Source organism: Miscanthus floridulus, chromosome 7 (genome assembly GCF_019320115.1).
Source record: "Miscanthus floridulus cultivar M001 chromosome 7, ASM1932011v1, whole genome shotgun sequence".
Lineage (NCBI taxonomy): Eukaryota > Viridiplantae > Streptophyta > Magnoliopsida > Poales > Poaceae > Miscanthus > Miscanthus floridulus.
The window spans coordinates 120192463-120218966 of NC_089586.1; the positions used below are offsets into that span (position 1 = coordinate 120192463).

Sequence of the window (26504 nt, forward strand, 5' to 3'; positions counted from 1 at the left end):
TTGTTATCAACGTCCTAGAGCTAGCCTTTCAGTCTCACGAAGGTGTTGGTACTGAGGATTTCTACCTAAGTCAGACTCTCGGTCATGGTAGACGCCTTTGACGTGTACAATCTGTTCCAATATGAAGTTGCAAAGGTCGCCGACGAGCTCTAAGAGTTGGTCATCCTTGTATGGGTCTCTTTTCATTTTTTTCTCTTCTCTCCACTACAAGAGAACAAGTTTCGGTTGAGTATTTCATACCATGTACGAAGTTTTTATACTACAGGTGAAGATGTTCAAACTTACCCTTAAGGGGTGTCTCCTGTAGACACCGGTGTTACTCATCATAGAACATATATAGTATCTACAATGTACACTCCCAGGCTTCTGCTTGGGGCACTGTGTGTTTTGCATATGAAAATGTTAAGTAATGCTTTTGACAGCCATTTAATGGAGTACTGAAGAAGTAAGTTACACTTAAAGCACATAGTGTTTTTATAACCAGTTTTTTCTTCCTTGCTGGATCATGCCTTCCGTGATGATTAGTGACGTAGAACCTAAATGCCCTATTCGAATTATTTTAGCCAATATAACTTGTTAGTGTCCAAAAGTGAATGTTACAAGTATGTATACAAACATATAAGCTAATGAGGATTGTCGATATGTATACGTCTTGAGAATCGATATGAAATCTTTGTATGTCACCATGTCCCTATCTAATGAATTAAAGACCCATGCCATGCTCCTCCCGACATCGACGGCTATACAAATCCAGTGGTTGCTGCATGGATTTAATCATAGAACTAGATAAGCTCTTTTGTATCGAATAAAATATATCGAACAAAGCTTTAAGTATAGAGTTGAACTTACTCAAAGTTGTATGGTAGTCATATAGTAGAGTGTTGTTAGAGATTTTTGAAAGCCAGGGCAATGTATGCCGCAACCTTAAGGGACTCTTCCCTTAGTTTCGTCGTACGGATGCGCTCTTTCTCCCGAAGAGTCTTTGCAGCAGCTAACTCTTTGGCATCCAGTGTCCACCGTTTAGGGTAATTAAAATTTGTTTGGACGATAGCTTGAGGGTCTACATACCCAGCTTTCACACTTGGCATTTGTTTGACAATGTGCACTTGCATTCTACAAATCACGGCGTGGGTTAGTTATAACAAAATTCAAAGATTACATTCATATCATATCGGGAGGACAAGGACTTACAGGCACCACGTACGAATTAGATTCATCTCCATTTCTCCCAGGTGAAAGCATGTTTGAAAGCATTGAAGTCAAAGATAATTTTCTCGGCTGCGCTTCCAAATGTGCCGGTGGGGAAACATGCTTGTATGAGATCTATGCTCGTTGGGAGAATATGCAAGTACCAATCATGGAACCTTCTCATTTCAAGTGGTAGGTGCTGGATGTCCCGGTTTGGTAGGAAGGGCTTGCCTCTTTCATATGTTTTCGGGCAATCCTTTGACCATTCGATGACATCAACATTTGGATACTGCTTTACAATTTGGTGGAGTTTGCTAGTGACGGCCTCCTCAGAACCCCATGATGGGACTTTTTTAACTGGTTCTCAGGCTTGAACTGGTCATGGGAAAATCACTTGGACACCGACGAGACGTCTTTGATCGGAACATAAACTGGCCTTATGGTGATTGGATGCTTCTTTCGAAGTTCCCATTCAGGCACGTCCTCATCTTCTTGTGCATCACCTTCAGGAGGCACTCGTTGTTCATGTATCGGTTGTGCTTGTTGAAAAGACTATGGTATCTCATGACGCACTTGCTCGGTACAAGCTGGAGAAGGTAGTGGCATCTCATCAGGCACATGCTCGCTAGGAGGCGGGGAAGAATGTGGCATCTCAGGAATGTGGGGGTCACGAGACGATGAAAATATCTCCCCGACCTCAACAACTCGCTCCAAATTTAGGAGGGGGAGAGGCGGCGAAGAAGCAGTCAATATAATGTCCCGTTTGTGCCAGAGGATGAACTGCCCTATAATATCTCTGAGTAACACTAGCCCCTCGGGAGTTACGTAGTCTATCCTCCACTGCATGAACTCGGGCTTCACTGTATGCACCTCGACCCTAGTGTAGTCTGGTGGTATCTTATTATTGTGGTGTAAGCCACTGGGAGGATGTGCCACACCCATTGCCACCTCCATCACAGTGTTCTGCCGGTTGCTGAGAAACATCAAGGTGCAACTAGTTGGTTCCCATATGCGATCGACGAGAGTTGTGGCTGCAGTGAAACCTTTGCTGCTAGGAACTTTCGAAGGGCTACCAACTAATGCCAGTTCTACCGGCGGCGTCACTAATATCCATGGCTCCGTAGATAGTCCTTGCTCCTCCAGCGCATTCGCAACTAGAGCCTTCATTTGAAGCTCAAGACTAGTCTTCTGGTCTCTGCCATGTTTCTTGTACATGTGCCTGTCCTCTTTGAATCATTGCTTCCAGGTCGTCCTTTTCCTATCCCCCTGGTGCGGCCTGTGTGCTCCTTGTTTCCCAAGCCAAGGCTAAGCTCGTCCCTCTCTCTGGAAGGATTGAATGAGCTCTTTTTCTTGTCTTCAGCATATTTCAGTATCCTTGATACTACCTCTTGGATCTCTGGCTTATCTAAAGGTATAGCTTATACATGAAGTAATCTAAACTTCTAAAATTTGATAGCATCATGCCATGACCTTTTGCTTTAACATATAAGATACTAAATTAGTGAATCAACAGATAGTGCCACTGGTGGATAAATCACCTAACACAATACAAACTACTAGTTCTACTTGCCTGGTTTTAATCACTATGTCTATGTGGTCTAGTCCTGGAACAGAGCTCATTATGAATATTTGCAACCAATAACTATGATTTGGCTTAAACAGCAAAACTTGCCTGGTTTTAATAAACAGACATATTTTAGATTTAGACCACTAGGGGAATGGAGAAGGGGTTGGGAGTACCTGTAGAAGACCTGATAAAGAGAGACGCCAGTGGCTGTGCGCGGGCCGGCGAGTTCGGTGGTCGAGGTCGGAGAGGGAGTGCCGATGGCGGGGACACCAGCTAGAGCACGCGTCTGAGCCAGTGGAGCTCAAACCCTAGCCCCTGCTAAACTCGTCGTGGAGATGGGGCGCGCGGCGTCGTGGCGGCCTGGGGATGTCGAGCTGTGGGCCGGGATGCGGAGAGGGGGCGCCGACGTCAGGAGAGGTCTGGGAGGTGGCAGAGATGCAGCGCAGAGAGGGAGGCGGCGGCGTCAGGGATGTCGAGCTGTGGCCCGAGGGTGCGGAGAGGGAGCGCTGGCGTCGGGAGAGGTCCAGGAGGTGGTGGGAGGCAGTGCGGAGAGGGAGGCGGCGGCGTCGGAGATGTCGAGCCGGGGGTGCGGAGAGGTAGCCTGACGACGTCTAGAGGAAGAAGAGAGCGTCCAACAATTTGTCACCCGAGCGCCCCAGCTTATATACCAATGGTGATTTGTAGGGGCGGTTCCTAATCTAGCCGCCCCTACAAAAGTATTTGTAGGGGCGGTTTCTGATCCAACCACCCCTACAAATAATTTTTATTTTTTTAAATTATTAATTTTGTATTATAAAAACAATTGTGTATATGCAATTGTGACCAAAATAAAAGTAATATAAAAACAATTGTGTATATGCATAAATATAATATTTTGTATTATTCTATATATGAAGAAATATATATATAAACAATTGTAGTCAAAACAATATAGAAAACAAAAAAACAAAAATTTAAAATTGAAATTTTAAAACTTCAACTACAATTTTATAACATTAAATGAAATAAAATAAAAATGTTGTAAACATAAAAAGTTGTATGAAAATTTGAAGTGCTCAAACTTTGTCAAATGAAAAGAATGACCAAATCAACACACTAACTTGATAGGGCAAGATTTTAGAAAATTTTAGAAAAAAAATCATCACATTTGGAGTTAGTATGAGGGAGAAAGACTAGTTACAATTTTTACCAAGAGATTAAAAAGTAAAGGCACAACTATTTATGATGATCAATGATGAACAAGTGTGATTTCTCTTTTAATCTGTGGCAGAAACTTGTAACTAGTTTTTCTTCCTCATACTAACTCCAAATGTGATGGTTTTTTCTAAAATTTTCTAAAATCATGCTCTATCATTTTAGTCTAGTTATCTATCTTTGTCACTAATTTTGGATAATTGAAATTTTAAATTTTAGAAAATGACAGCTTCAAACCTGATTTTCAAACACTAAATGATTTCAGCTGTAAAGGTGATGAATATAAAAGTTGTATAACTCATCAAGATCTTCAACTTTTATTTTAGTCATTTCTTTATTTCATAAAGTGTTAAGTGATTTCATAAAGTTTTAGTAGTAATAGAGTGGATGTTCAAATAGAGTCATCTAGATGTTACAAAGGGTAGTCTCACACACATGCATAAATGTAGTCTCATACATATACAAAAATATGTAGTCTTACACACGTACATAAATATATAGTCTCACACGCATCTATAAATAAAGTCTTATAAACACACACTTACATAAACACTCCACGTTCAACAACTAGCTAGCCCGCTGTAACGACTTTCCCCTTGACACATTTTCGTTCCCATGGCAATATATCTTTGGAGAGGTTCTTTTTCACAATACTGATCTTTTTAGGAAAGTATGTGAATAGCGGCATCTCATCGTAGTTATTGTAAGCTTCAACATCATCCACGCCATCAACTCTAATAATGTGCTGTTTCCCGGAGGCAACCACGTGCTTTGTCTTCTTCTTTGGGGGAGGTTACTTTGTGGGTCAGACATATAGAAAACTTATGCGACACGTGAAGCGAGTACCCAAGGGTCATCTTGGTAGCCTAGATTCTTGAGGTCCAGGACTCTTAATTCGATCTCGTTCAGTTGGTGTTATTTGATCCAGCGGCATCGAAACAGGGCCACCGTTATATCCCTTCCATAGTCAAGTTCCTATATCTCTTCAATGATGCCAAAGTATTGGATTTTTCACCCCAATCTATCGAGAGCCTCTATTCGAACGCCGCTGTTTTGGTTCACATATTTACTATCCTTTGCGTGGGTATAGTACATATACCCATTGATGTCATAAGCATTCCAAGATGTCACCTATCTCGATGGCCCCTCCGCTAACCTACTGATGGTAATAGAGTCTATGGTTTCTCCAGCCGGTATGTTTTGGTCCTTCAACCATGTAGTTAGTCGTTGCTTATGTTGTTTCAAGACCCAATCATTCGAACGGCTATTTCTCCCCGCCATACTGATAGCCAAGTGTTCATCAATGTACGGTTGCATCAGCTGTATACTCTGCAAGACACTGTAATACGCCCGACTCACCTCTTTGTAATCATGGTCGATGAACACTTTTCTACCACTGGTGCCCTTTCCAGCCAGCTTATCCTTGTGATGAGAATCGGGTTTACCAATCCCTTTCTGTACTTTTAGGTACTCTTGACAGCAATCGACGACTTCTTCAGTACTGTAACCCTTTATCATGGAGCCCTCTGGGTATGCTCGATTATGCACGTATCGACTTAGAACCGACATGAACCGCTCGTGGGACCACATTTCATGCAAGTAGCAAGGGCCCAGCGCCTGTATCTAATGAACCATGTGAATCATGAGATGTGGCATTATATCAAAAAAGCAGGAGGTAAACACATCTCTAGTTGATTTTGTGTCTCCACCATAAATTCATGTAGGTCACTCAGCTCTTGCTTGTCAATCGTCTTCTGTGAGATCTTTGAAAAGAAGTAGCACATGTGGGTGATGGCCATTTTCAAGAACTCTAGCTTTATAACCCTGATTGCAATAGGTAGAAACACTATCAGTATCACATGACAATCGTGAGCCTTGCAGTGTGTTATTGATAAGTCCTTTATCGACACTAGCTTCTTCACATTTGCTGAAAACCCAGTCAAAACTTTGATCCCCCTCAGGAAAGTGCATATAGCTCTCTTCTCGTCTGGTGTTAGGTTGAAGCACGCCGTGGGCAGAGTGTATTTTCCATTAGCCTTAAGTACTGGGTGAAGCTGTGGCATCACGTTTAGCTGCACCATGTCTTTTTGTGCTTTTAGACCATCCTTTGACTTGCCTGTGTTCATCAAGATAGCAATGAGACTCTCAAAGACATTTTTCTGCATGTGCATAGCATCAATGGCATGGGGGACCTCCAAGTCTGGCCAATAAGGTAGATACTGAAAGAAGATCGATTGTTTCTTGAAAGGTACTCCTTCGATAGGAGGTGTGCTTCTATCTCTGTTCGTGCCATCCGGATTCTTCTTTCCATAGACGATACGTATGTTTTTCACCATTCTGTACACATGTTCTCCGTTATGACGTCTCTCCGGAGGGGGTTCAATCTCCGGGGCGTTGTCATAAAATCTAAAGAATAATTTGTTGCGGTACTTGTGACTTGTCTTTAAGAAGCATCGGTTCCTTAGGTAAACTATCTTCTTGGATGCATCCAGGTACACCCATACCATCCAAGCAAACCAAGCATCCCGTCTTTCCTTTGATCTATTTAGACAAAGCAAACAGCGCGGGGTAATCATTGGTAGTAACAAATATTATTGCTCTACATATGAAGTCCTTCTTTCGGAGCGCATTGTACATCTGCTCCCCATGCCTCCATAGCCTCTCCATTTCTTACATCAAAGGCTCGAGGAACACGTCTATATCAATGCCTGGTTGTTTAGGGCCAAAAATAAGAATATTGAGGAGAAGGTACTTTCTCTTCTGACATAACCATGTTGAGATATTGTACATGGTCAAGATCAATGGCCATGTGCTGTGGTCGCTCATCCTCTCATTGAAGGGATTCCTTCCATCGGTGCTCAAGCCAAACCGTACATTCCTTAGGTCATTGCTGAATTCTTTGTGCTTCTCATTAAATCTTTACCACTGACTACAATCAGCCGGGTGTGCAATCTTATCATCATCCACCTTGCGCTCATCATCCCACCATGTCATGAGTGCGGCTTCTTTAGGGTTTAGGAAGATACGTCTCAAGCGGTCGGTCACTGGCAGGTACCACATTATCAAGATAGGAATTCTTCTCTGCTTTGCATCGTTGCCTAATGGAGTGTTCTCTGGGGGCTGAGATTCTTGTACCACCTTTTTTGTACCCTTCTTATTCCTCTTTTTCCCCATGGAGGCTTCGTCCCCACCGTAAAGGTCATTGTTCTTGTATCGGCTGGCCCCACACCGGGGACATTTATCCAGTGACTTGAACGTTTCGCCACGAAAAAGTATACAGTGGTTGGGGCATGCATGGATTTTTTCAACCCCCATTGTCAATGGACTTATGACCTTCTTCGCTTGGTATGTGTTGGCGGGAACTTAGTTTGGTTGCGGCAGCACCCATGATAGGAGATGCAATAGATCATTGAAACTACAGTCTGACCAGCCGTACTTAGCCTTCAGGATGAGCAGCTCAAGCACAAAACATATCAATGTCCAATGTGTCGGACAACCCTTTTCAACACCATACACAGTCTCCTTCGGTGCTTTTGTCACCCTTTCCAAATTTTCTAAACCTTTTGGGCTATTTAGTAAAATCTTTGATCCAATGGCTCGAATCATGTCCTCCAAATCATCTTCATCCCCGACACGTGCTCCACCATCATTATTGGCACCACCTTCGTCGTTACCATCTCAACCACCAGCATCAGCACCTTGTTCATTGCCAAACTCGAATCCATTCGTGCATCAAGCTCTGCTGAATATTGGGACAGAGATTCTATGGTTTTGTCGTCGTATTCCTCCTCATCCTCGTCGTTAATAATAACCGTTTCACCATGATGAATCCACACTGTGTAGTCCTCAACAAATCCTCGCATAATCAAATGTGATCTGATGATAGTCACATATGTCCATGCCATATGGTTCTTACAATCTTTACAGGGACAAATAATTATATCCTTATTCTCTATCAATGTCGTTGCATGCTTCTTTGCGGCTTCAATAAATTTATCCACCTCTTCACGGAAACCTGCCTTAAATCTTAACGAACCATACATCCAAGAGTTCCTGTACTCCATCTTTTACAACAACAACAAAACAAACATTAAAGGACTACTTATTCAGATATATATATATATATATATATAAATAAAATAAATTAATAATTACTTGAGAATAATTGTATACACTTCAGATATATATGAATATAAATCTAATATAGTTACATGAAGCATACAAACACACCATGGTAGAGAAAAATTAATTAATGGCTTATTTATCCATAAATAATTAAAATACATATTTATTGATTACAATAAACAATTTCAAAGACAACAATTAGCAACAATTATACTTTACCCAATATCTTTCGTACAAACCCTAATCCAATTTCATCAAACATAAGTTTATAAAAACAAAATTAATAAAAAAACCAAACCCTAGATCTAGATCCACATGCACATGAAACATCCATAAAACTAACTAATTGTTCACTAAAATCAAGAAATATGGACCAAATAAGGGTATGATCTCGTTCCCCTCCCTAATTTACTCTAGTACATTTAAATCTTGAGTCTAATTTGCTTCATAAGTAGCTCAAGCACCATAGAAGATAGAGAAAAATAAAACTCTAATTACTCACTAACCAACCATTAAAATTTCAAAAAAGTGTGGAATAACATTTTCTTACCTTCTACAACCTCTCCACCAAAGGATTTGAGACCAAAACCTCCCCCTTAGTAGAGCCATTTTTAGGAGGTGCCCAGGGCCTCCCCACCTTTCTTTCACGGGTTGGAGTGAGTGACCCGATGAGTAAGAAGGTGCTGCAGCTATTTTATATGTAGGTCATTTGTAGGGTGGCTGTTGATTGAGCCGCCCCTACAAATCGGAGCTATATATACGGGGGCATTTGTAGGGGCGGCTGAATCACCAGCCGCCCCTACAAATAGCAACTCCAGGGGCGGTTGGTGATTGAGTCGCCCCTACAAATCAGACCCCATTAGTAGGGGCGGCTCGTAACACCATACGCCCCTACTGTTCCATTTATAGGAGGCGACTGGTATCTCGCCACCCGAGCACATCACTATAGGGGCGGCTACATCACCAGCCGCCTCTAAAAAAATTCAAACCGTTGCTAAAAATCATTTTTTACGTGGGTCGTACGCACGTCGCGCACTTAACAAAAGCGGCATGATTACCCCGCCCCCCTTTGCCGAGTTTGGAACACGATGATTAGCAGCAAAAGCAAAAGACGAGAGAGTGCATGGTTTGTGCCGCCCTGGCGCGAACGCGCGATCCATCCATCCATCTCGATCGACCAGGCAGCGAGCTAGTAGTAGCTGGAGGGAGATTCATGCATGCACGTTGCACGGCCGAGGAGGATGCCTCTTCTTCCCCTGCCATATCTGGATTCAATTTGCCTTGCTGCCGTCGTTGTTCATCACCACCATGCCGCCCGGGTAGGGTCTCGGCCGACCGGCATATATACAAATCTAGCTACATGCGCTACGTCACTCTCGGTCACGTCCATCGAGATCACGCATACTATACAAATCCACGTCGAGCGAGATGGTAGGTGGAGACGTCGCGGTCGACCGTACCCAACCGGGGACGTAGCTAGACTGCAGGTTTTGGGATTATTGGGATGGCGGCCACGGCCCGCCAAGGCCAACAACGACAGGACGGGGCTGGCTGGGCGCGAGGCATTTGAGGCCATCGGCAGATTTGACGAACAGTTCCCGGACGGGAGGACCAACCAGACCGCGCTGCCGTGCTCGTCCTCGCGAAACCTCGATCTCCTCCCGCCCGCGCACAAGCCACTCCGGCCGGCACGCATGCGCTCATCATTCCGTCTGCTGTGCTACCTCCCCACCTGGGGATTGGGGTCTCGCCTCGCCCGGCCCCGGCGGCCCCCGTCCGCGTCCGGCCCGCGGGAGCGCCTCGGGGTTCGTCCGATCCGCCGCGCCTGTCTGCTTTGTAATCGTACGTGCCCCGCGAGAGAACGAACGAGGTTGTTGCTGTTGCTGTTGCTGTTGGGCCGAGGCGCCCGCCCGTGCGGAACCCGGCTTTTGCGCGAAAGCTCTGGCGAGTCGTTTACCGCGGCCCGCCGGGAGCGGGTCGGGGGCCGGGGGCGCCGGTCGCTGTCGCTCCATCGATCCTGCGAATCCGCTTCTGATCGGTAGCGTTGGGTTGGGTGTGCAAACCCTCTCCCGGCCGGTGCTACAGAGCTTTTTACCTGTATAGCTTTGGAAAATATATCTCTTTCTTGCGTGGCTCTTTTTTATTTGAACTTACTTGTATAGCCTTAAAACGAAATTCTCTTTCTTGTAAGGCTTTCCGTCCGTTTTTATTATTTGACGGTGTTAAGTCAAGGGTAAAATGACTATTTTACCCCTGGCAAAAAAATACATAGTTTTGTATTTTGAGTAATATTACGTAAATAAGTTTACACATAACAGTGATTACTGTTATGTGTGAACTTATTTGCGTACTTAAAATACAAAACTCTTTATTTTATTTTTTTGCTAGAGGTAAAATGGTCGTTTTACCCTTAACTTAATACCGTCAAGTGACAAAAACGGACGGAAGGCCATAGAAGGAAGGAAATTTCGTTTCGAGGCCATACAAGTAAAGGAAATTTCGTTTTAAGACCATACAAGTAATTTCAAATATAAAAGGGCCATATAAGAAAGAGGTATTTTTTCTAGGAAAACTCCTTTACTATATGATGAGTCAAGTAGTCAACGTGTTGGATCAGCAGATCGTGTACTTTACTATATGACTTTATTGTTTTCTCGACTCTGCTGTTCGAGAAAAAAATCTCCTTCTGTGATGATATACATCGTGGAGGTCAATCCCAAGAGAATAGAGATTGAGTTTTCTTTATACGACTTTATTTATATGTTTGGGGTTGCATTGAAGAGATTAGGCTTTTGCTGCCCACAAAATTGTGTAAATTAGCTGCTTTTGAGCTTTGTTGCATTGGTGATCCTTGTGAGATTCGTCTCGGAAGGATCTTGTTGATCTTTAAAAGCCTAGGCTTACTAAGATGTGTGTTGTAAAAGCTCTTTTTCCTCTTAATGAAAAGTGTGCTTAAATATGGTCACAAAAAGAAACAAAAACAAATTTCTATATTCATACAGTACGTGGCACTGAAGTTGCTCAATATATATACTAGAAGATAATCTACGCGTTGTTGAGGGGATTTCAAAGAATTTGGACTGAAATTAAGTGGAGGTGACGTGGATAACTTGCATTATTAAGAGATTGGAAGTTAGTGGCACGAAATGACTATTAGTGGAAGATGATGTTGATATAGTTAATAATGGGAGATGATGTGGATGTCTTGCATATTGAGATAGAATTTGTCGTAGAAAATTAAATTTCCAAGAGATATATAGATCCTTTAACCGCCTTATGCTCGGACCACCCAAAGCCTGCATATTATTTTATGACTGTAAACATTTTTCTAATGATCTCAAATCGTTTAGATATGGATTCCTATTTTTCCTCCACACAAGGTGTTTCCATGACATCTGACGCATTATCATTGTGTAGCGGCAGGGATAATTTTTATTCATCACTTTATCTAAAAAAATATTTTACTCGTCAAATCATCTAAAGAAAGTTGTTTCGATCAGGATGAATGATGGAATTTTTTTAAATTTTAACACTTTTTGATAACTAATTTTAAATCTAACACTGCAAGTTTTTTTTAAAAAAAAACTAATACTTTTGGTCGCGCCTATTGCCCTGGCGCGGCTAAATGCCTGTACCGCGTCATGCATTGTAGCGCGGCAGAGGTTTGACGTGGCAACGACCGGTTTCGGTGACCGTTGACGTGGCAGCTCTTGACGCGCCACCGACCTTGGCACGGCAGTGCCGCGCCCTGATCCGTAGCGCGGCAGAGCCGAATAAATACCGCGCCCAGTCCCGCCTGCCCGAGCAGCAAGCCCGCCTGGCCGCCGCGCCCGCCGCCCAACCGGCAGTACCTGAACGGTTTAATCTGAACGCGTCGCGCCAATAGTGGGAGTTATTCTAAGTATTGCTTGACGTAAAATCAATAATAGAGTAGATTTGTTTCTATCTTTTATTGAAATTTTTTACGGTCGAATAGAGAATTTGATAAGCCAATGATTTGTTTTCCGTCTTTCATAATACGATTAACCACAAATTTAACTAATCGATTATGAAAAATTGCCACCGACGTCGAGATATGCCAGGACTGCCGGTTCCCGAACTAGTTGGTACTTAATCTCGCCGGCAGTGCTGCCGCGACGCAAAGAAACGAATATGAAACAGATAAATGAAGTCCGTGCGCAAGTTGATAAGCTGCCACATAACATTTTTATCGTTTTGACATAAGTTTGACATAACATAACCAAATAACCCCGCAAGTTTCGGACGCCGATATTCGTTTGACCTAACAAACTAAGACCCAGGAGTTTAAGGCTCCCTCGGACGCCTCTGTCTCTTCAGATTTGTTGATAACACATTGGGAGTGTAGCCAACGTCGGTATGGTCGCGTCGACGGTGCGTATAGCTCGTACCCTGCAAGTATATGATACGCACGATTACTTATAATTCTTTATGATCGTTAGTTCATGGAGCCTACGTATTTAAATAAACTATCTTTGATAGTACATATGAGGCTCCTTGGATACCAAGCGGGGCACCACCTAGCTGAGACATGTCGATCTCGTGCTGCGGTCAATCGTCCCACTAGTCGTGCTGTCTGCGGAAGCCCGGGGGGTCGTCGTCATCATCGTCCTCAGTTGCAGGGTCCTTCCCAGTGCTATGATGTGGTGGTGTACGCACCGTGGAAGTGACACATGTCATCTGCTGAGAAGAGCCGACTGGTGTCCTCAAAGAGGCTGAAGACGTTGCACCCGACCGCGCCAGGAGTGGCGGTTCCTCATAAGGAGTGTCCATGCAGCTCAGCTTCTGAGCTAGCTTCCTACAGCTCTTCTTCACCTTCTGCATAAATAGACGTTAAAATTAGTGTATTACCCAAACGTATATACACTAAAGAAACATTTTCGAAAAGGACAAGTTTATGTTACCTCCACAAAAGCCGCGAGAACGCCTGGCCCCTGACCTCTAGACTCGTGAAGCCAGAACGCTGCTTCGTTGGACAACCTTGACAATTGTGTCGCCTGGGTACAGAAATACGGTTGGACAGTTTTAGTACACATACTTAATACCAAAAGGATAACAAATTATACCATTCAAGTATATTACCACGTATCTTTGAAGTGGGGCTCTCTCCAGCTGTGTGTCCTCCCTAGTGGTAACGTCGTACACATCTTTAATGACATCTTCCTCCGAGTCCTCGTCAATCGCCACGTTAGTGTATGGGGGATTGATATGTGTCCTCGTAGACCTATGAAGCCACCGCAGGTACTCGTCGAAGGTGTGCTGGTCGTGTGGAGGACCCGCATGGATCGGATGTCATACCCTGTTCTGCCACAAATGGATGCGCGAGCTGTGTGTCACGCGCCAATCATTGGTCTTGTACCTCTTTCTGTGGTCATACCTACAACAAAACGATGTTAGTTGTACCACACACACCTCTGGATTATAGCAGTGTTCGCCTACATGGCCATGTAGACCGATTACTCGGCGTGTAATCGCTAGTCGGTAGCCTAACGTGCAGTTTAGGTCATAAACGATAGGTTACACGGGATCGCCGTGTAAACGGTAAAAAACGGCCGTGTAATCGATCTACACGGCCGTGTAGGCGAACACTGATTATTTTCAAAATATTACCAATGTTTATGATGTGTAATAAGTACCATTAGATTAGTTGTGGAATATAATTTCATAATAAAATTATTTGAATATACAAATATTAATATTATTTTCTACATACTTAGTCAAACTTAAAAGAGTTTGACTCCTCGATAAGCGAGATGTGTACTTATTTTGGGATGGAGGGAGTATTTTATTAGGCACTTAGGCTATTAGGTCTAGCACTTAGGTTCTTAATTCTATATTATTGGACTAACCGTTGTTGTGTAATTCTATATTATCTATGTTATAGGAATATATACACAGGTTATTATAGTTATTTTTATAAATAAAGTAAAAACGAGTAATCCGTGTAAAACCGTGTACACACCGTGTACACGGTCTAAACGCTACACGAGACCTCGCCGACTGTCTACCGTTTACCGTTTAGGAAAACATTGGATTATAGCATTGTTATTAATCGATAACGCACCCGTGCAATTCTTGGTTGGTGGAGTAAAGCGGTGGTGGGCAGCCTGTCATTCTCCCAAACTGTCTGCAGACCCCGATGGGTAAGTGAATCTCGACCACATGGAAGAAAATAAGAGAGACATCGCAGCGATACTCGTCTGACTCGTCCCTAGTGACAGGACTGAGATAGTACTGGAGCTCCGGAGCATTCCAAGGACACCAATGCACCTGAATTTTGTAATTGAGTTAGGTTGTGATATAGTGTACATCGAACAAAGACACAGGTATGGTAGTAAAGAGAGTGTAACCTGGTGCTGTGTCAGGACGTCGAGACCGTCCGTGTACTCCCTGTACTTGTACCTCGCATTCCCTCTAACTAACTCTGCTTCCGTCCAGATATACATAGCTGTAGGGAGTGTATCCAGTCTGTTCCATCGCTGCATTGAACACGACAATGAATTAGCCATTAATAATGAATTCATATGTAACTGTCTCCAAGAATATAGTGAACTAAAGTACTTACCGGTAAACCATTATTAAGGGGCCTCCCAACAGGCCATCGTTTCCAACACCACGCCTGGAGTAGGTACGAGCAACCCCCAAGGTTCGCATATCCTGAGATGCGATGGTAGGCAACGCATAGCTGTCGATACGTCTATGCCAGAACTACGCTGCCCTAGCTGTACGCCGCTATGTTCTCCCACGGCTGTCGTAGTATGTCAAGGAACATCCAACTGATTGTGTTGCCCGAGACGTCTGGGAAGAGGAAAGCACCAAGAAAGTGCCAGAGCCACACACGAGTGAACCTATCGATCAGAGCCTCCTCAGCCTATGGGTCCAAGTAATCAAAGCACTCCGTGATCCAGGACGACGAAACCCCAAAACTTTTCCTGAAATTGACCAAAGAAAATGAGACCCCATGGCTACAGGAAAGCAATGCAAGTATTAAATAGGCTTGAATTACTCAATTATTTTTCTTAAAAGCATCGTCGTTCGGTGGAAGAAAACCAGTAAACTAAGCCACCAGCTCCCTCCAGTGATCGTTGTCAACGATCCCTATCACTGGAAGTCTCCCCAACCGAAGGCCTAAAATAGCCTTCACGTCCTACAACGTCAAGGTCATCTCGCCACAAGGTAGGTGGAATGTGTGAGTCTCAGGCCTCCACCTATTATAAGAATAGAATGACTGTTAGTTGCCTCAAATTTGTTAGAAGAAAGTTTACGTACAAAGAATGCACTCGCACCTGTCTACAGCCGCAGTAAGTAGTGCTGGGTCAAGGGGCGGAAGACCGTTGTTGACAACACGGACAAGCTCGAGGAAGCCAGCACGCCGTATGTACGACGCATAACGCTTGTCCCACTGGTGCGCTTTGGTGTGCGTGCGGGACCTCAAAGAAGGCAACGACACCTCTACGTCATTGTCACTTAAGATGTGTGCTCGGTGCTGGTCGTCGTACTCCACCTCAAGAATAGAATACAACGAGTGCTCCGTGGGAGGAGCCATCCTGTTACGAATTGATAAACAAAGCGTTAGAGTATTTAAATTAACAAAATTTAAATTAAAATTAGTAAGTTCACAAACAAATCACTAACCTAACTATCCTAAATCCCTAAACCCAAAATCCTAACTATACTAAATAATAAATACATAATCAATCCCTAAAATACCTAAACCCTTTTGGGTTTAGAGTAAACTAGTATCTATACCCAAAATCCCTAACTAAATAACTAACTATAAACTAAATAATAAATACATAAACAATCCCTAAACCCAAAATTCTAACTATACTAGAACACACAACCTCAAACCTACGTAAATCATAAACAAATTCACTAACCTAACTATCCTAAATCACTAACTATCATAAATCACTACCAATCATAAAACCCTAACTATCCTAAATTACTCACTATCATAAATCACTAATTATCCTAAATCAATAATAATAAAAAAATGAAATCAACCCTAACTATCCTAAATTACTAACTATCCTAAATTACTAACTATCCTAGATCACTAATTATCTTAAATCAATAATAATAATAAAAATATGAAATCAACCCTAACTATCCTAAATCACTAATTATCCTAAATCAATAATAAGAAAAAAAATATATGAAATCGAGAGGAGGTACCTTAGGAGCGGGAGTGGCCGGGCGCGGCGTGGTCGGGCGGGCGAGGCCGGGTGGGCGCTGGCGGCGGTGCGGGCGCTGGCGGCAAGCGGGCGGGGTGCGGGCGGGCGGGCGGCCGGCCACTCGGTATTTATTCGGCTCTGCCGTGCCATGGATCAGGGCGCGGCACTGCCGCGCCAAGATCGGTGGCGCGGCAAGAGCTGCCACGTCAACGGTCACCGAAACCGGTCGTCGCCACGTCAGACCTCTGCCGCGCCACCATGCATGGCGTGGCACAGGCATTTAGCCGCGCCAGGGCAATAGGCGCGGCCAAAAGTGTTAGTTTAAAAAAACTTGCAGTGTTAGATTTAAAATTAGTTATTAAAAAAGTGTTAAAATTAAAAAAAAATGGTGACTTGTTGTGGCTCCTGTATCCTACAGGCCCATTGGATCCGGCCCAATCCGGTATACTTCATGGGCCTCTGCTATCACGTAACACGACCTTGGTCCACGCGTCGTAATCACGTCAGGTCGACGACGAAGACACGGAAAGGCTGGTGAAGGAGCGAAGAAAACGAAAGGCGGCCTCTCACTCGCAGTCGCAGGTTCTAGACCACCAAACCCAGCGGCTCCGCTCATCTCAGGTCGGCTCTCGCATTCCTCCACAGATTTCGCAGTTTTGCTCTGCGGACTGCGGAATGGGGGGCGGATCCGGATCTTTCCTCAAGGTCCTGGTCAACAACATGGATGTTGTCGCGGGGTACGCATTCCTGATCTGAATCCCCCTTCAGATGCTTAGCTCTTGAGCTGCTCGTCTCTGCGTTTCTCGTACGATTCGTGAGCGGTGCTGCTATTTCACTCGAGATGCAGCGTTATCCTGTTCTGTCAAGTCACATAGACGGAGCGTGCTCGAATCATTGCGTGATTTGTGGACAGCGGTGCTGGGAATTTGTGGTTGCGGTGCGTATATTATGGCTGGGTTCAGGGTTTTTTTCGTTCAGCAGAGGTTGTTCGTACCAGTAGTATCAGCAAACAAAGGGCGAGTGATTGCGAAACTACCCAAAGACCTGATGTGGAGCTGAACATGATTAATGAAATCGTGAAATGCCATGTAACCTTCCAGATTAGGCTTCGGCATTTTGGTCCTGGAAGGAGCGTGTTAAATTTGCATAAAGGAACGAAGAAGGAACAGAATGATTATGTCCATCCACGACCAAGATTATGTGAAAAAATCGGTTAGCAAATAAGATTTGACCAAATGATGGACCCTATGATGCTGACATTCTGTTGGTGATGCTGATGTTCTTTCGTTTTAGATTAGTGGATCTTTGCTGATGGTTTAGCTACCCTTTTAAACATAAGGATGGAATTTTAAGCTATTAGCTCCTTATGATTTTACAACTTCTGCAGAATTACTAGCATCTTCGATCGCATATCAGTATCATAATCAGGATAGCTTCTCCTTATACAACATGGTAATACATAAGCACGTGATATCCAGAGAATATGCCAAACTGCCTAACTGGTGGTTGCTAAATGTCATAGCTTTTACCTGTGTGTTAGCTTTCTGTCAGTGCCTACCCCAACTTGTTTGGGACTTAAAGGCTTTGTTGTTGTTGTTGTTGTTTAGCTTTCTGTCAGTCAAGTAAAAAATAGGTGCAGTTATGGTTTTTGAACATCAATGGATGTTCAGCTGCAATTTGAAGAATTTTTAATCCTCTATTTGTTTGTCTTTACAGGCCTGTAGTTTCACTTGCATATCCTCTGTAAGTTAATCCATTAACCTTTTAGATAAACATATAGACGCTAACTGTCTTCCATTTGATGGTTATTGTTTCTCTCTTACCTCGTTGGACGTTTTCCACAGGTATGCCTCTGTTAGAGCAATTGAAACAAAATCTGCTGTGGATGATCAGCAATGGCTCACGTACTGGGTGCTGTACTCATTTATCACTCTATTCGAGCTCACCTTTGCTCCAGTACTTGAATGGTAAAAAACAAACTTTCTGCACAAGTGCACATTTCATCTTAGCTTTAGTTTGGTGTGCATCTTGGAACTTACCATGATGGTCATATGTGGAATATTTTTTAGGGCTATAAACAACCTTGATTTCTTTGCTATTGACCTTCTCTGGTTTACTACTGCACTTCATGATTCACCGCTATCTCATGATTTGGTTGATAAGATTCTTGGATTTAATGGAAATGATCATCACAGGCATAACTTTGCACGTTGCAGGCTCCCTTTCTGGTCTTATGCAAAACTGTTTTTCAATTGCTGGTTAGTATTGCCACAGTTCAATGGAGCTGCACATGTATATGAGCATTTTGTGAGGCCAATGATTGTAAATCAGCAAGTTGTAAACATCTGGTATATTCCAAAGAAGGATGAATCAAGTAGGCCTGATGATGTAATTTCAGCTGCACAGAGATACATTGAGCAAAATGGATCAAAAGCGTTTGAGAATCTTGTTAACAAGGTATTCAGCCTGTTCGTTTCGGCTGAAACGATCGTGGATTATTACTGCTGGCTGGTTTGGTGTGAGAGAAAAATATTGTTCTGGCTTATAATCCACGATCATTTACGACCAAGCGAGCTGATTATCTATTTCCTGTTAAATTTTACCATTCTCATTTGTGAAAGTGATTCTACAAGTCTACAGTGATTATTCTGCCCTAATGATTATTGATATTGCAGTGTGGTTTTTGTTATGCATACTACAGAATTTCAGTTACCAACTGTCGTTGTCTTCTATCTAAAATTGTTTTAGTGATTTCCTACATTCTAAAAAAACTCGACAGCTGGGGAAACATTGCCGCCATGGTTTTGCACTTTTTCCACATTCTTAGGTCTTTATACCTTATTACTGAAAGGCTTATTACCAGAATGAGCTTTAAGTCCGGATGAAATAGCTGGGCTTTATCTTGCAGAAATTGTGTAAGGACTCTCTGCATCAAAACTGAGGGCAAATGAGGGTGACCTAGAGTTTGACAGCTTGTGGTGCTCTTATGAGCTAGGTTCACTCTTGCAGCTTTTAGGCATTATTCATTAAGTTTGCTTCAGTGTTTTCCTAAACGCTAAACGGTAAACAGTCGGTCACCTACCGTTTAGCTATTATTCGGGCTAAACGGTCAATTAAACGGGCTAAATGATCAATTAAACGGGGTAAATGGACGATTAAACGGAAACGGACGGAAACGGCGCACCACCGTGTAGCGTGTACACGGCGTGTACACGGGCTACACGGCCGTGTAGGCGAACAGTGGTTTGCTTGTTGAGCTTAACACAAAACTGAACAAAAGTTGGATTGTTGAGCTTAACACAAAACTGAATTAAGTTTTTTTTAGATGAAGTCTAAACTTCCATCCTCGCCATCAAAACTGAATAAGTTAGTTTATGAAAATCAAAGGGACTCAATCCCTTAGCAGTTAGCAGGTGCTCTTTTATCCCGTAGGCCAAAAGGTGGAAACATTATTTTACTGTTTATAGAATCACAAGGCTTTCGGCACATCCCAGTGACCTAGTCCAATTTTTATTGCAAGAAACTGTATGGCATACGGCGCATTACCTTAAATTATTTTCTACTTTGTAGCTAACATTTATCTTTGGTTTTGTTCCTCAAATATTTTCTTTAAACCAAGGGATCTTAGAGTTCATCTAAAAAAAAGGATCTTAGGAACATAAATATTCCCGTTTCACATGTTCAGTTTAAGAGTTCAAACCCAAGGCGCTCAATTCTGGAGGAGGTAGAAGTTGAAAGGAGAGCCAGGATTCAACGAGAATCTGAAGCAAGGGAAGTGAATCCTTTCTTCAATCCAGAATATCAATACTAGGCAACCCTTTTTCTTTCACTCGCCAGGTGAGCGTAGCTGCATGATTTTTGTCCGACCCCATTGATGTTTCAAGTCTTATATGTTCCATTTTCTTGAAAAAAAATGTGTTCATTCTGACCTTTGCAAGGTAACTCTTCTAAGTATTTGTGCTTTGATAATTTATATCAATGCAGGAATATGCTAGGATCAGTTTGGAGGAAGATGTCTGGATATTATGACTGCATTTTGCACCTACTGAATCGATAATATTGTGTAGCTGGACAACCATAATTGGTGTAAATATGTTGTAGCGATGGAACTCCTCATATAATGTCATGTCATGAATATTCCATGTTGCTGAAAATTATGTATTTGTGACACTGGACTATAGTTTTGTGCCAAACTGGTTTCATGAAGGTAGTTGTTGATCTAGGTATTTCTTCGTCTCTTATCTGATATAGGTGTAAACCATGTGGACAGTGGACTGCCATGCCATGGGAGGTTGACTATCCGAATGTCATGTTTTTATTAAAGCTGCCAGGAGCACTGACCGTGCACTCGTGTGGATGAAGCTGTCCGAGCAGTCTGCTTACCGAGCCTCACGCTCAGTAGTCGGTCCCCTTGGTGCGACATCCAAGTGCCCCCATGGCCACTGCCAGAGCTACCGCCGAGCTACGAGCTGTTCACTATCCGAATTGTTCGAGAGGTCACAAATGAGAGCATTGCGGCGACGACCATCTGAGTTCTGAGACAAGGCTCTCAATAGATTGGGAGTAGGGAGAGCGTATCCTGTACTCCCTGCAGGTTTGGTACACCTGTGCATATTTTGGTTGTGATTTTGAGTGTGATTCTTGATGTTTTTTTTTGTGGTGGTGTGTGGGAGCACGGGAGCACCTGAACTTTTCTCTGGGAGTAGGTTGCAGAAATTCCTCAAGTCGTAAAGAGATTCACTGGGTAGCTGGAGAGATCAACCAATGCAGGCTTTGGTTCAACCGATATGTGTGAAATCGCAAGTTCAGTAGTTCTGGTTGGAAGCGGTGGTGAATTGATAATGGAAATGGAATCATGGAAAATCTCGGTCTGTTACGACGTCGTGGCCAGCATCCGTTTTACCCAACCAATCACTCATGAAATTCAGCTCGAGGTCACGGGCGTCGTTGCACTCCATATTGTGGGCCCGCGCCCAGCACCACAAGCGCTCCTGGGCCCTGGCTCCTCACGCGGACCGCGCTCCTCCAGATCCCATCCTGCCGGCCGTTTGCTTCGGCTGTTTTCGGAAAAGGGTATTGTTAGCGCACGCCGCTCTGACACCGGACCTGTTCCCATCCACTCACTCCGTCTCGATCCTCATCCGTTCGCCCTGCCCCATAGACACACCCCTGTCCCGCGTGCCCCCGACTGCCAGCCCCCGGCTCACCATGCGCCATGCAGTGGCGGACCTAGGATTTTTTTTAGTATGATACGCCGAACGAAAATTTATATATGCAAACTAGTAAAATCCATTTTACAATTCGGTACAATACCATAAAAATTGCCTCACAATTCGGTACACAACTACTAAATAGCATAATAAGTCTTAAATGAAGATAGAAATAGTTCAAACAGCACACCATAGTTTAGAATATGCATGACAGAAATTTGACCAAATAAGATTACAACGCTACTTTTTAGGCCTACGCTTTCTAATGGACATGAAAGTCTTTTACGTCGTCTTCATCTATTTCATCCAAAATGTCTCTCAATGAACGTGACAAGGCAATCATCCAAGAGATTATCGGTCATCTTATTTCTCCGCTTGGTTTTGACAAAATCCATTCCAGAAAATGCCCTCTCAACACTTGCCGTCACCACCGGTAAAAGCAATACCAATTTGATAAGCAAATAAACCAAATCATAAACTTTGTGTCTATTTGTTTTGAAAGCATCTAGGCCCCTAGTAGGGTTTCGGTGATTAATGACAATACAAGATTACTATGACTAACGTGTGTTTTGCAGAGGCAATTAAGTTATGTCATGGTAATAGAGATCGATTGGGCAATCAAGGTGGTCATGCCCCTACAATGGAAATCGTTTCAGTTTCAAAGGATGGACGACAATGTTAAGGATGACTAGTTCTAAGTGTCGATTGGAGTTGGAGAGACACTTAGAGTAGTTTAGGACTTTGTTTTTTCCTTTGACCGTACTATTAAGGGGGTATGGACGGGTAGCTTGACCTAGGTGAGTCTAGTGAGTTAGGTGTGGTACACACTTGTTAAAACTAGCACTAGGTAGCTTCAAGATAGCCCTTAGATCCAATGGAGCAAACTTCATTCACATATGATCGAGAGTTGGAAGTAAATGGAGGGTCAAATACTGATCGGACGCTAGCTCTAGGTCCGGTCAGTTCATTTGACCAAGGTGTTTGCGTCTGGTTTGACCGGACGCTGAGAGGTCAAGTGATCGGACGCTGAGAGGCAGCGTCCGGTCGACTCCAGTAAAGTTCCAGAGAGGGAAAATCATGACCGGACGTGTCCGGTCAGTGCTGATCGGACGCTACCCAGCATCCGGTCACACTGTAAACACCGGAGTTCCGGGTATATTGACCGGAGTGTCCGGTCACCCCACAGAGGCACATAACGGTTCGTTTTTCAGCCCATGTTATAAATAGAGCCTCCACTCGTGTGTGGGGGCACTTTTGCTCATTTCAACAGCTGAGAAACACCATAGAGAGTGCCAAGAAGAGTAAGGTCCTAGTGAGGTGATTGAGATTTGAGAATCTCAAAGAGAGCCCTCATTAGTGAAGATCGAGAGTAGCAAAGTGTGCATCCATCTTCTCATTAGGCTTGTCGTGCTCAAGTGAGAGTTCATGCTTGTTACTCTTGGTGATCGCCATCACCTAGATGGCTTGGTGGTGATTGGGAGTTCGGTGATCACCCGGCGGAGCTTGTGGGTGACCCAACTCACGTTGTGAGCAGTTGTGGGTGATTCACCACGACGGAGTGTCAAAGAATCAACTCATAGAGAGCACTTGATCCTTGTGTGGATCAAGGAGGAGCAACACCCTTGCGCGGGTGCTCCAACGAGGACTAGTGGGGAGTGGCGACTCTCCGATACCTCGGCAAAACATTGTCGCGTTCCTTCCTCTTTATTTACTTTGAGCAATTCAATTCATATCTTTACATTCTTAGAATTGTCAAGCTAGAGTAGGATTGGAACCTAGGTTGCAAGTCTTTTGTGCGGTAGAACAATTAGGAACACTTTCTAGACATAAGGGATTAATTGGGCTAACCATAGGATTTAATTATTGCGAAGAAATTTAGAATTAGCCCAATTCACCCCTCCCCTCTTGGGCATCTTGATCCTTTCAATTGGTATCGGAGCCTCGTGCTCACGTCTTTAGGCTTAATCGCCTAGAGCAAGATGTCTCACAGGAATTGACCTCCTCCTATCTTTGAGGGAGATGACTTTCCTTATTGAAAAATTCGCATGGAGGCGTATCTTGAGGCTCCAGATGTTGGTATACTTAGAGCCGCCTCACAAGGCTTCCCAAAACCTCAGGATGCTACTAACCTATAAGGCGACGAGGTAAATTACCAGAAGTGGAATGCAAAGGCTCAAAATACCATCTTTAGAGGCCTTTGCAAAGATGTGTTCAATCGGGTAAGGAACCACAAAGACGCCCATGCACTATGGTCGGACGTTTGTGCGCTCCATGAGGGAACTAAGAGTGAGCATGAGGAACGCTATCATCTTATCATAAAAAAGCTCAACTCTTTTGAAATGCTTCCTAAAGAATGTGCTAATGAAATATATTCATGATTGAATATTCTTGTAGAGGAAGTCAATGGGCTTGGACTCACTCAAATGTAACCGTCCGATGTTGTAAGAAAGATCTTGAGTGTCCTCCCCATTTATAAATATGGGCATATTGTGACCATGCTACATCAAGGTGATCTTTCCACCGCTACACCGACACAAATCTTGGGAAAGATCAATGTTCATGAGATGGATATGCACATCACACCTTAAGATGGCTCATCCTCTACAAAGAAGAAAGAAAAAGATTTAGCATTCAAGGCTAGACAAGAGAAGGACAAAGCAAGACTTGAGTATGAGAGCTCAAGTGAAGATGAAGTTGATGATGAAAGTCTTGCTCTCATGGTGAAGAAGACCGCCAAGATGTTAAAGAAGCTCAACAAGAATGGCATCAAGTTTGATGACAAGAAGAAGAAGTTCTTCACAAGCTCTAGAAAGAAGCCAATCTCCGAGATGGATTGCTACAATTGTGGAGAACTTGGTCATCTAGCTCACCAATGCACAAAGCCCAAGAAAGACAAGTTCAAGAACAAGAACAAGGGCAAGAAAGATGACTCAATCAATGAAGATGAAGATGAGAAGAAAAAGAACAAGCCATACAGGAAGAGAGATAGCAAGAAGGACTTCCACAAAAAGAAGAAGAGTGGAAAGGCTTACATCGTCGGTGATTGGCTCACGGATATTGATTCATCTAGTGGATCATCCGATGATGAAAGTGACAATGAGAAGGTGGCCACCATTGCTATTGACTCATCATCTTCACCGCCACCACCGCCATCATCCTCTACACACCTATGCCTTATGGCCAAGGGTGAACGCAAGGTATCATATGATGATGATAGTAGTGGTGATGATCATGCTCATAATGATGATAGTGATAGTGATAGCGATGATGAATATGAGTCACCTACTTATGATGATCTTGCTAAATTACTAAAGAAATACACTAAGATCATTATAAAGACTAGAGCTAAAAATGAAAAGCTTGAGATTAAGAATGATTCTCTTTTAGCTAAATGTGAGATAGCCGAAAAGGCTAGTGTTGAGCTTAGAGAAGCAAATGATGCTATGTCATCCAAACTCAAGGAGCTCAAATCTTCTAAGAAAGAGCTTAAAGATAAACATGATAAACTTGAGTGGGTGCACAAAGAGCTCATCACTAGCCATAACAAGGTAAAAGATGAATACACTACTCTCAAGATTAATCATGACAATCATGTTATTGCTCAAAAAGTTTTACCCAATGAGCCACATGATGCTACTAATGATATTGTTAAGATTGATATAGCTACATCATGTGATGATTTAATTGATGAGAGCATTGAGCAAGGATCTAGTGGCAAAGGCAAGCAAGTGGTTGAGTGCAATGACTATGATGAGTATGTCAAGCTCAAGCATGACAATAAGAAGCTAAAAGAAGAAAACAAGAAACTCAAGGAAGAAAGAAACAAGGTTGCACTCAAGGAAGATAAAAGTAGTGATGCACTCAAGGAAGAGAATAAGAAGCTCAAGTTGGAAAAAGAGCATATCAAGATTGGATTGAGCAAGTTCACTAGAGGCAAATATCTTCAAAGTGAGCTCCTAATAAATACCATCATGAAGATAGATAGAAGTGGCATTGGATACATGGCAAACAAAGAGAAGAAGGCTCAAGCTCAACTACAACAATCAAAGCCAAAGCCAAAGCCAAAGCCAAAGAGATGCTTTGAGTGTGGACAAGAAGGTCACTTTGCTCATGAGTGCCAAACTCCACCACAACCCTTGCTTAAGCATGCTAGACCCTTTGCATTCAATGTTCACTACATGCTTAGAAAGGATTCTAGTGGAAAGATGAAAGTGATGTTCTTAGGACCTCCCAACAAGAATAGGCCTAAGAAAATTTGGGTTGCAAAGTCACTTGTTGAGAAGGTAAAGGGCCCTCAACAAGTTTAGGTTCCTAAAGCTTGATCTCTTGTGTGTAGGTGAACTACAAGACCGGTGGAAGTCATTGGGTTATTGATAGTGGTTGCACACAACATATGACCGGTGATCATCGTATGTTCACCTCACTAGATGAAGAAGTAGAAGGGCAAGAAAGAATCACATTTGGAGATAACTCAAAGGGCAAGGTCAAAGGATTGGGCAAAGTGGCAATATCAAATGATCATTCCATCTCCAATATGCTATATGTTGCTTCATTGAGTTTCAACTTGCTATCCGTTGGACAATTGTGTGATCTTGGCTTCCAATGCTTGTTTACCGAGAAGGAGGTTGTTGTATCCAATAAGGATGATGATCATATGATATTCAAAGGATTTAGATACAACAACCTATATCTAGTGGACTTCACCTCCGAAGATGCAAACTTGAAGACATGCCTATTCACCAAAACAACACTTGGGTGGCTATGGCATAGAAGACTTACTCATGTTGGGATGAGCTCACTCAAGAAGCTTATGAAGAATGATTTGGTGAGAGGGTTGAAGGATATGAAGTTTGAGAAGGACAAGCTTTGTAGTGCATGTCAAGCTGGCAAGCAAGTTGCAAATACCCATCCAACAAAAGCTTTCATGTCAACCGCAAGAGTGCTAGAACTCCTTCATATGAATTTATTTAGACCAACAACATACAAGAGTTTGGGAGGAAATCTTTATTGTCTTGTGATTATTGA

The 26504-nt window shown here is 43.1% G+C and overlaps 1 protein-coding gene across 3 annotated transcripts; it reads left to right on the plus strand.

Moving 5' to 3' along the window:
- The first annotated feature begins 16820 nt into the window (after positions 1-16820).
- LOC136464499 (HVA22-like protein a) lies at positions 16821-20487 on the plus strand. Of its 3 annotated transcripts, XM_066463447.1 has the most exons (6): positions 16821-17006; positions 17986-18012; positions 18114-18236; positions 18486-18726; positions 19955-20106; positions 20254-20487. In XM_066463447.1, the coding sequence occupies exons 1-5, from the start codon at positions 16945-16947 to the stop codon at positions 20078-20080; spliced, it is 579 nt and encodes a 192-aa protein (XP_066319544.1). In that variant the 5' UTR covers positions 16821-16944; the 3' UTR covers positions 20081-20106; positions 20254-20487. The 3 variants fall into 3 exon arrangements, with proteins under 3 accessions (XP_066319544.1, XP_066319542.1, XP_066319543.1); XM_066463445.1 differs by lacking the exons at positions 19955-20106; positions 20254-20487 and having other exon boundaries at positions 18486-19945; XM_066463446.1 differs by lacking the exons at positions 17986-18012; positions 19955-20106; positions 20254-20487 and having other exon boundaries at positions 18486-19948.
- The last annotated feature ends 6017 nt before the right edge of the window (positions 20488-26504 follow it).

Coding starts and splice junctions, on each gene's coding strand:
- LOC136464499 (XM_066463445.1), top strand. CDS start 16,945: ATGGGGGGCGGATCCGGATCTTTCCTCAAGGTCCTGGTCAACAACATG. Junction 17,007..17,985: donor AACATGGATGTTGTCGCGGG/GTACGCATTCCT, acceptor TTGTCTTTACAG/GCCTGTAGTTTCACTTGCAT. Junction 18,013..18,113: donor GTTTCACTTGCATATCCTCT/GTAAGTTAATCC, acceptor CGTTTTCCACAG/GTATGCCTCTGTTAGAGCAA.